The sequence below is a fragment of the Lonchura striata genome, chromosome Z (assembly GCF_046129695.1).
Source record: "Lonchura striata isolate bLonStr1 chromosome Z, bLonStr1.mat, whole genome shotgun sequence".
NCBI classification, from domain to species: domain Eukaryota; kingdom Metazoa; phylum Chordata; class Aves; order Passeriformes; family Estrildidae; genus Lonchura; species Lonchura striata.
This window is the reverse complement of record NC_134642.1, coordinates 15897877-15908379: the sequence shown is the minus strand read 5'-3', so window position 1 is coordinate 15908379 and position 10503 is coordinate 15897877. Positions and strand designations below refer to the sequence as shown.

General features: G+C 49.1%; 1 protein-coding gene across 1 annotated transcript; it reads right to left on the bottom strand.

Moving 5' to 3' along the window:
- Nucleotides 1–495: 495 nt before the first annotated feature.
- DMRT3 (doublesex and mab-3 related transcription factor 3) lies at nt 496–8842 on the bottom strand. Its single transcript, XM_021531847.3, has 2 exons — nt 8404–8842; nt 496–1460 (listed from the first exon to the last, which is right to left on the bottom strand). The coding sequence occupies exons 1-2, from the start codon at nt 8840–8842 to the stop codon at nt 496–498; spliced, it is 1404 nt and encodes a 467-aa protein (XP_021387522.1).
- Between the last annotated feature and the right edge of the window lie 1661 nt (nt 8843–10503).

The window sequence follows — 10503 nt, the reverse complement described above, 5'->3', positions numbered from 1 at the left end:
TTGCATGTGTGCATTTCTTGCTTCTGCCTTTTCTTTCACTGCAAGGATGATCACTGGCATAAGATTATAAGGTCCTTGTTTTAGTCCATTTGCAATTGAACTATGTTTGCTTGATTTCTTATGTCCTGAGGAGTTCTCAATTATAAAACAGCATTCAAGTATTCTAGTTTAACATCCCCATTTTTCTGAGTTAAGGAACAAAGTAGACCTTGGGCTTCTGTTTCCATTATGAGTCTTCTAGAGTCCCATAACTGGCAGCCATAAAGTCTTCCTTTGCAACACACACTCAGCACTAAAGCCAGAGTATTGCTATTTGGCATTATCCAGTGAAGTGCAAGAAATTAAATAAGTTATGTCTTTATTGCTATAGTGCAATACCAAGCAACTTTTTAATACAATTGCGAGAGTTTTGTAGAGTACATGTCCCTCCTCTTAGGGGCCAGTAGTTCAGCTGCACTGTGAGTATCGCTTAGCTGTCCCATGTCAAATGCCAGTCTAAGAAGATGTGTTGAGTATTCTTGAGTCTGAAGAATCAGACCTGTCCTCATATTCATCTTCTGTGTAAATTGGTTGCTTAGACACAATTGGACATCCATCATCAGGAATTGAAATCCTAGGATCTTCTGACGAGCGGGAAGGAAGGACAGGTGAGCTTCGGAAAACAGTGGCTGAGCTGCTGGAGAAAGGACTGACATACTGGGACCGTAGCTGGTACTGCTGCTGCAATGTCATGGTGTTCCACAGGGTGACATCGTTGGGCAGGAACGGGCTGGACTGGTTTCTTGCCAAAGTGTTCCTCAGCATCAGCGGGTAGCGTGGCGGCTGAGGGAAGGGGTGCTGCAAAGGTACAGCTAGAGGATTTGGCACAACATTACTGGAATCAGCAGAGAACCTCAGAGTGTCAGGAACCCTAAATGCTGAGCCCACCGACCACTTGGAAGATGAAATAGGATAGGAACTCAGTGTGTGTTCAAAAATATGCCCGTTGGAAGGTAAAACAAGACCATCTGATTCTGCAGAACTTCTCTCTCCACTAGCCACTGAAGACCGACTAGACAGAAGAACCTCTACAGCACTCACCAGGTCACCGCCACACCCCTTCAGGATCAACTCTAGCACAGCTGGCTTTTGGTTAGGGAAAATCTTTTTCAAGACTTCAAGTGGGGGTCTGTTTGCTTTCAAACTGAATGGTAAAGAAACTGTCCCAGAAGGACCTTCTATCAGGAGGTGGTTCTGCTCTGGGTGGTACTTGGGGCTGTCTGGACGGTTCTCTGTGCCCCCACCATTTTTCTGTACTGCAAAACCGACCTCATCCACTGAAACAATTTCCGGGCTTTCGGGGTTGAAACAACTTTTAGTTTTAGTCATGTCTGGGGAACTCCTTTGGTCTGTGTCTTTGTCACTGTAGGTCTCGGCACTGTCTGCTCCACTTGCATCACCCAACCGCTCTTCATTCACATCTGCAAAGAGAAGTCAGAGAAATTAACAGAAAACTGAGCCTAAAAGCTTTTACAGAGGCTTGAGGATGCTGTTTTATTAAAGTGAACAGAGCAGGACTCCAAGGGGGGAAAAGTGCTTTTTCTCAAAGATCCTGCAAAAATTAAGGTATCTTTGAAACATGCCATGAGAATAAAACTGCAAAAGGATAATGTGACCTGATCTAGACATACTCTCACTCATTCTCTCATGTGCAAGCAAAGTTGTGATCATTTTTCTGCTGCATCAAAAGTTTTGTATCTATCCTTTCTCACTGGTTACAAGGCAGCAACACACCACCCAGCTGCAAGATTTCTCAAAGGAACTTCAGCACTTTCACATCATAATTCCTCACTAGCACCATCTCATTGTCTGTGAGCTGAAGAGGGCATTTAGGAGATAAAAGTTCCTCTGCAGCTCCAACAACATTGGTGGAACCACTCCATTATGACTATGGGTTGAAGGTTTAAAAAGTCTTTAAATAAATAAATGGATTCCAGTTCTGAAGAAACTGGTTCCTCCCATAGAAATCAGTTTCCTCCCACAGCAAGAATTGCAGCTTTGCCTCTAAACCCTTAAGTATGTCTGATGCCTTGTCCCATCCAAGCATGTTTTCTAGAAAATTCTGGATTATAAAAGATATCTGGAAAGCATTTGGTCCAAAATCCTATTCAAAGTGTGAGCAGCCTTAAACAAAGAGCAACTTGCTCATGTCTCTGCTTAGCTGAGTTTTAAATAATTCCAAGGATGAGGACCCCACAACCTCTCTTAGAAATTGTCCCAGGTATCTTTCTTTCTGTGTACCAAACTAAGAAGGATGAGAACTGAGTATGGAGCTGAAAACAGGCCCGTTGGCCATGATGTCTCCAGATGGACACTCAAAACTCTTTGGTAATGCCTGACCAGAGTATGGAACCCTTTGAAATAAGACTGCTTGTTGGCAAGAAGAAAGGAAAGATGCTTGCCTATGCAAAAGAGGATCAATATACTTGCTTGAGATTGTTCATTGTTATTTCCCAAGAAAACAGTTCTGCTGGCTTTCCTCATTGAGCACAATGTTTACATTCTTGGGAAGCATCAATGCACCGAGAGACTATTGCCGTCCAAGCTGCAGCTGACAGTCTACTTTAACCACACAGGGCAGTGCTTTTGAAGGCACAAAAGGGAAGGACTATCCGCAAAAAACAATACAACTGTTTGCATCATTTTCCAAGCCCCTGAAGAACATCCCAACTAAACAAAGTAACTGTAAGAAGAAAGCAAAGTTTCCTAAAATGCGCTGATGATCCCACCTGCCCGAGATGAAACCAGTTAGAGGTGTGAAGCACCTGAGCCTCATTGCTCACCATCTCCCACCTTCCTCTCACTGCAGGAACAGGCAGGGCATCTTCTTATCAGTTAGTGGGATAACTTTAACATTTAACAGATTAGCATTAAAAAATGGCTATTAATTGAATTTATCCACTAGAGAGAAAGAAGTCAGGGTCTGAGCAAGCCTGAGCTGAGTGAGCAGCCACTATGCTCAGCACAGTGGGAGTTATAAATAAAGAAGAGATCCTGGCAGAGCACAGCCTCACAGCGGAAGCATGGCAAAGGAAGGTTCTCCTCATGAGGATTGCTGTTCCTGGCAGAAACTATGGACCATCCTTCCCATGGATGTGGGAAGCTGCTAATTTGGGCTGTGGAAGTGTGCAGCTGAGGAATACAGATGCTCCTACAAAGACCTCACTGTTTTCAGCAGGATAAATATTTGGGAAATGGTTTTTACACTGGATGTGCTGCCTATCGAGTGCAAACATAGAAGCAGTAACTCTGCATGTTCTGTATTAATGAGAAGGCCATGTACTTTTTGTCTTTCTCATACAAGCGTATCAATCTTGCTTTAGCAGCCAAAGCAGAATGCAGGAATTGCTTGCCGATAGCAAACTGACACGTGCATCCTTCTGAGGAGGTGCTAAGATACTGGCATAGCTCATCCATTATTGAGAAAACATGAGAGTCAGACTACCTTTCCCTTTTAATCCCTTCATTGTGCATTTATTACAAATCTTTATGAATGGATATTCAAGGCTTAGTGGGCAATCTAAGGATGTCCAGCTACTTTGTCCCTATCTTGACAGAGTTAGAGAGGCTGTTTACGGAAGACGATAGCCCTAATTTTCATATAAATAAATTGCACTTCGGTAACTAATATTACCAAATGGAGTGAAACCAAGGAGAAGATATTTCAGAATTACCTTATGCTTACATTTACAGTGTATCTTTATGGGATGAGAGCAAGTACTGCTGTAGAGAAAATATGTGTTCATTCAAAAAAAAAAAAAAACAAAAAACAAAAAACAAAAAACAGCAAACAAACAAAAGCCCTCAAATCATGTAAGGTATCTCAAATATATTTCCTTATCCTTACAAAATGTTGTTTTCAAGATGCTTCAGATTTGCTTCATTTTCTGTACCCTTAAAAATATCCTTATGAGGCTTGCCTAAAAAATTTTCATCAAATTCTGAAAACTTATCCCACTGAATTTTGCCTCTTTATCATCAGGAGACCGCACAGACGCCGGCTCTCAGCTTTTGTGCGGGGGCAATCTCCTCATACAGCACAGGTCATAGCGATGCACGCACTCTACTCTCAGGGACAGACCCAGAAAACGAGATTTCGTTGATTTTAAATCGAAGCGGTGCTATTAACACACAGATAATTACCCTCTGCTGGCTACCACTGAGCATGGAGGCTGCTGTATTTTTCCCTCTGTCTTTTTGGGAGCATCCCACTGCCGGTGTCAGGCAGCTCCATGCCCGGGCTGGGGCGGTGTGCGGGTGTCACACCCCGGGGACCGAGCCTGTGGCACGGCAGCTGCCGCTCTCCTGGCCAGCCCTCGGGGCTTCCCTCTCTGTCAGGCTGTGTTTTAACCCCTTTAAACACCTCTTTCCCCCCTTTCCCACTATGCCGAGGGCTCGGGAAGCATCAGGAGTGCTCCGGGAACCGGCCCCAGCCTTTCATGGGAACCACCGCGACCGGGGTTTTCGTTCGTTTAAAATTGGCCCAAAAATAGTAACCGTCAAGGAAACAAAAATTTGTGAAGATGCAAAATAGTCATTGACAAATAAACAGAAAATTGTGAAGATATATTGCAAATGTCCCTATGTGTATACTGAATTGTGGGAATATTATATGCATGCGTTAATTGCAAGTGTTTGTATTTGGCGGTACAAAAATAATTTTGTATTTAGAACGTACAACCTACTGCTCTTCAGCAAAGCTTTATTTTTTTCTTTTCATAATTCGTAAGTTTTACATTATTATATTCTCAGCTTCAAGAAGGAAATCTCATCCTCAGATATTTTTTTATGTTTGTGGGAGTTTGGGTGTTATATTTTGTATTTTGTCCTTTGTGAGCTCTGAGGGTTTGTTTTTTGTTGGTTTATTTTTTTGGTTTTGGGGGTTTTCTTATTTTTATTTCTGGTGGTGGCGGTGTTTGGTTGGTTGCTTTTTTTTACTTTTTTTTTTTTGTGGTGAGGAGAGCGTTTTTTCTTTCTGTGGGTTTTTGGTTGGTTTTGGGGGGGGTTTTTTGGGGGGGTTTGGTGAGGTGGTTTGTTTTTTTGTTGTTGTTGATTTTTGCTTTTTTGTGGGTTTTTTGTGTGGTTTTTTTTTTTTTTTTTTTGTTTTGGTTTTGGTTTTGTTTTGTTTTGTTTTGAGGGTTGTTTCTTCGTGTGGCTCTGGGGTTAGATTTTGGTTTGGTTTTTAAGGGGAGGAGGTTATTTTGTTGCACGTCTGTGTGTGTGTGTGTGTTGGGGATTTTTTCCTCTCCAACACCTTCCATTTCAAATTGCCTGCATTTAAGTATCCAGTTTGTGATTCCTGGGAAAACTAAGGAAACTATTTTCCTACTGATATAAAAGATGGGGAGTATTCATTAAATAACATGCATGCGGGGAGAGATACCAACCCAGATAAGATATGCAGTGCAAATACAGATACACATGAAACAGAACAGTGGGAGAACTGTACATGCATTTACAGTAAAACACAATACAAATTCAGCACAATATTTACCCCAGTTCTTCTTGACGATCTATACTTTAATAATCATAAGTCAAATGCTGTAAAGGGGCCAAATAAAAGTAAAATAGGTGAGAGGAAAAAGCTGTTCTCAGGTTAATAACTTGTCTGGAAAACTTGGTCTAATATTTTGGAACCAAATTTGCTTCTTCAGTATTCCCACTGCTAAGTCCCTAATAAAACAGCTTGTTCTTTGATTGTTAGGACAGCTCTTTTCTCAACACAGATTTTCTTGTATCTCATAATTTCCTGAGTTGCATTATTAGGAAAGGCTGATACCAGAACAAGCATAACTGCACATAAAGCTAAGGCTATGTTTTTAGAGGGGACTTTTTTCTTTTCTTGCTTTGGGTTTGATTTTTTTACTTTTGCTGTCTGTTTGGAAGAATGGGGTGTTTGTTAATTTGATTTTGGTTGTTGGGACTTCGTTTAGGTTTTGGTTTTAATTACTTTCACTTGATACTTTCCTCCCTATATTCGAAGATCAAAATACACTGCAGGAGATTAATCACTGTTCTCAAACTAACACAGAGACAGCCATGCTGCATTAAGAAGCTAGCTCTGAAAATATCAGACGACAAATATAGCATTATATTGTTTACAAGTTTTGATAACAATTACTAAGACAAATGTAACACACACTCCTGTGGGCAAGGAAAGTTCATGAGCACCGTGTCAGGAGGAGGAATCATTCCAGGTTATCAGAGACAGATGCAACAAGGGTTTCAGAACTTCACAGCTGTCCCACCGAAATGGCCGATTGTAGCAGGAATAAAAGCAAACAGATCTGATTTTATCATATATCGGGAAATATCCCTTTGGCAGTGAAAAACCTTCTCACGAGAATAATGTCCTCGAGGAGGAAGGGGTGTATGTTTTAGAAACCGGGTGGACAGGAGGTCTATCCTCTGTTTTTACATTGATTTTAATACAGTTAATGGAAGGAGAGGAAAGAGAAAACCCTGTCGCTCAGAGCACATAGGATAATTGGAAATAAACAAGTCGTGTGGTGAAATAAACAGTGGCTGGTGGAAGATGACAGCAGGAACCTCTAAGGAGACCATTTCCCACTTTGCTCTCATGCATTCTCGTATTCATAAAAAAGGAGGGGAGGAGGGGGGAACCGTCTGTGACAATCAGGGACCGGGGACCACGCGGGTGGGGTCTGTGTGATCAGAAGGGCTCCCCGGTTGTCCCGGGGTATCCCGGGCCCCCCAGCCCGGGCCTCACCGCGGGCGGGGATGGGGGCAGGCGCAGCGCCGAGGGCCTTGATTTATGGAGATCTACGTTATGTTTTGTTGTTTGTTTGTTTGTTTTTCCGCTCCGTAAAGCTATTATCAGAAAGTGCTGACTGGCTGGCAAGGAAGAATTTCTCATCAATACACTTTGATTGTATTTTGCAAACAAAATGCCTGTTGCTTGGTAACATTTCACTTGAGCCTGACCTTCCCCTAAAGTTATTGCTATCAGATTCGATTTACACTCTCCTCCCGTGATTACTGTAATCTTTTAAACCGGGAAGTTCATACATCAGGGTGAAGGAAAGTTAAGCGTGCAAGTTAATATCGTTCCTATCCGACAGATTTATATCATGCTGGCGGATGGGAACTTTCATTTTCTCGAAGATGCAAGGTGGATTTTTCCCTTTCTCTCCCCACCTCCTCGGCCTTATCCCCCGCTACCTCCACGCAGGGAGGAGGCCCCGGCCAGGCGGAGAGCGGAGGGCGTCCGCGCCGGCGGGAGGCTACGACCAGTGGGAAATTTGGGGAAAGACCCCCATACCCGGCCCTGGGAGAGGCCGGCGGAACTGGGCCGAGATGTGGGGGAGGGCGCTGGCGGAGGGTAGGCAGGTGGTGCCAAGGTGCCGGAAAATAGGAAGCGGGTCCCAAACCACCGGCATCCTCGCCAAAGTGCCGGACTCATCCGTGCCGCCGCCTCGGGCCCAGTGTGTGTCCGCTCCGGTGCTGGAGGAGCAGAGCCCCGTGCTGGGGCCCTGGTGGCCGCCTCCGTGACCGGACCGGCAGCAGCACAGGGCTCGCCACTCTGTCCCGGGGCACCGCGTAAAATTTTGCCACAACTTGTCAGCGGAGCGCGCTGGGCTGGCAGCGGCCTGCCTGCCGAACAGCCCTATCGTGAAAGTCTGTCAGCTCCCGCTCAGACAATGGAAGGAACGCGACTGCGGTTCCGGAGTGCTAGTTTTGCCTCTAGAAATGTCTATTACCGACAGGTCGCGCTCACAAGGTGCCCATTGCAGGCGGTGGTTTCGGTACCCCCGACCTTTCACAAGCCATCCGCGACCCGAAGGGACAGGCCTGCGCAGGAGGACTGGGTTGTCCCGCTCACCCCCTGCCACCACTCCGCTTTCCCCGGTCGTTATAGCCTCGCAGAAGCCTTCCTGCTCCTGGCGCCGCTTTCGGTCCGAGGCTCTCTGTGCAGGACTTGTCCTGGACGAGGTCTCGCAGCCCGATGCCCGGGGCGCGATAAGCCGGACAGCGACTCCGGGAGCGGGAGCAGGAGAGGCAGAAAGACGTGCTGCTGTGATCCACGCGGGATGCGGCCCGTTCCCGGCCGACCTGAGGGATGGACCCAGAAGCGGCACGTCGGGGAGCCAGGCGGGTCCCCTCTACTTGTCTCGGTGGCCGCGATTCTGGCTGAGGAGCGGGCCGGTCCCTTTGCGGCTCCATGCTCTTTAAGAGCGATAAAGTGTACCCGACGCAATTCCTCTCCATTCCCTTCCCACGGAGCCCGTCGGGTGAAAGGGAAAGACTTCGCCCTTACTCCTTCCGGCCTCATCCCCCAGAAGGACACCGGGATCCCAGCCCTCCCCTTCCCTCCTGCCCCGCTCTCGCGGTGCCCGGCCTCACCTGCCTTGGGGAGCGGCCCCGGGAGCGCGGGGGGCGGCTCGGCGGCCCAGCGGAGGGCGGCGGCGGCGGCCAGCTCGGCGGGCGTCCGCGGCGGCGCGGCGCAGGGCGACGGCCCCGGCGGCGGCGCGGGCGGCTCCGCGTTGCCCGGCGGCCCGGGGAGGGAGCGCAGGGAGTCCGGGAGGAGGCTCTCCAGGCTTTCGTTGGCCTGCTGCCGGCGGAGCGCCACCTGCGCGGCCATCACCCGCTGCCTCTCGATGATGAGGATGCACTTCTCGCAGGTGCAGTCCTTGAAGCGGCAATAGCGCTTGTGGCCCTTCAGCCAGGACAGCACGCCGTGGTTGCGGCAGCGGGCGCACTTCGGTGTCCGCTGCAGCGGAGCCCGCGGTGGCTGCGACACCGGGCCGCCCATGTAGAGGTACGGGGAGCCATAGCCGTTCATGCCCGCGGGAGGAGCCCGGCCGGCTCCGGGGTGGAGAAGGCCTCAGCGAGGGCGGGCGGAGGCCGGGGCGATGGAGGAGAGGAGGCGGGCGGCTCTGCCCGCAGGCTCTGACAGTGGCACCGGCGGGCAGAGCGCTGCCGCCGGCCGGAGAGGCACTGCCGCTGCCCGCGCCGCCCCGCGCAGCCCAGAGCCCCTCAGACCGCCCCCCGCCCGCCCCCACCGCCACCCTCCTTCCCCGGCGCCGACAGGGGAATGGAGGGAGAGAAAGATAGAGGAACAGAGGGAGGGAGGGAGGAAGGGAGGGAAGCGGCGGCGGGGGGGCCTCTGCCCCGACGTCGGGGCGGCGGCGATGCCCGTGCCGTGCCGAACGGGTTCGTCCCTGAGCGGACCGGGATCCCGGCTGTCGCCACCCATGCCCTGCCCCTTCACGACTCACGCCCCGAAGCCACCCGGGGCTGAGTTGAGGTTTAGGAGGTCTAGGAGGTTTCTCCCTCTCTTCTCTGCGTCGGCCCCGCCTCGAAAGCCCGCTGGGTTCGGCGGCACGGTGTATGGCTGCTACCGCCTGTGGCCCAGCGTCGCGAGGTAGTGGCAGGGAGTCGAGAACAAAGTTTTGTCAGTTCTGCCAAAGTTTTGCAACTGCAAAGAGGTGCTCGGAGCAGGAGCTGTCCGGAACCAGAAGCTGCCCACGACAACTGGGCAGAATCGGGCTGCGGCAGCGTCCCCGCGGGATCGCGCCGCAGAGCTGGAGAGCCGCGGTAGGCACCTGGCCCAGCGGGATCCGCTGCCTTTCCTGCATCCCGCGGCAAGACAGCTACCCAAATGCAAACGGTGGCTAGAGAAAGGAACGTGAAATTCACGGCAAGTCGGGTTGCTTGAAACCTAAATGATAATGTCGGATGCGGCGGACTTGTAACGTTCTGCGTTTCCGTACGCAGAGGGGTTTCTCGCTGAAACACTGGTATTTCCCGTGTGGCAGCGAGAACCTTGAATCCATATCTGGAAAAACCAGAAAAAGTTATATGCGTTTTGGCTGGGGGTAAAAAAATTTACTGCAAGAGTCCATCTGCCGGCGGCATAGCGTCCGCGGGTGGGCAGGGGCTGCTCCTTGGACCTGAACCCATTTCGTTGCCTCAAGACCTCCCCTGTTCTTCCCAGGCATCTCTCCACCATAACCACTACACGAAATAAAGGTTTTAGCGAGGCTATGTAGTAACGAAAGCAGATTTAAAACTCGGGAAGTATTTCGCCGGAGAGAATAAAAGGCACAGTGTACGCTAAGAAGGTATTTGCGTGGTATTTCATTACTAGGCTCTTTCCTTGTTACTTTTCTACTTCTAGAAGAAGAATGATTCAGCGTGATCTCTCTCCCCCGGGCTGCGCGAGGGGTGTGAGGAGGATGAGCACTCCATCTGTATATCGCACCGAGCCAGGGAGGTGAATCGGATCAGATACGGGGAACAGTGCATTTTCTGTCAGTGCTAGTAGAACATATTTTTTTTGCTGCCGGAGTGCATGCACTGAATCCTGCAGCTCGCAACTGGCCTCCCCTGAGGGGCTTCTTGTGCGCTCGGGAGTCCCCATCGAGGGGAGAAAAAGAAAGAAGTGGACCACCCTTTCAACTACCACAAAATTACTTGCAAGTAAGATGATTCGCATCTACC

Excerpts from the sequence above, each read along its gene's own strand:
- DMRT3 (XM_021531847.3), bottom strand. The coding sequence starts at position 8,842 with ATGAACGGCTATGGCTCCCCGTACCTCTACATGGGCGGCCCGGTGTCG. Across the intron at positions 1,461-8,403 it reads GGGGCCGCTCCCCAAGGCAG|ATGTGAATGAAGAGCGGTTG; the intron begins GTGAGGCCGGGC and ends TTCTCTTTGCAG.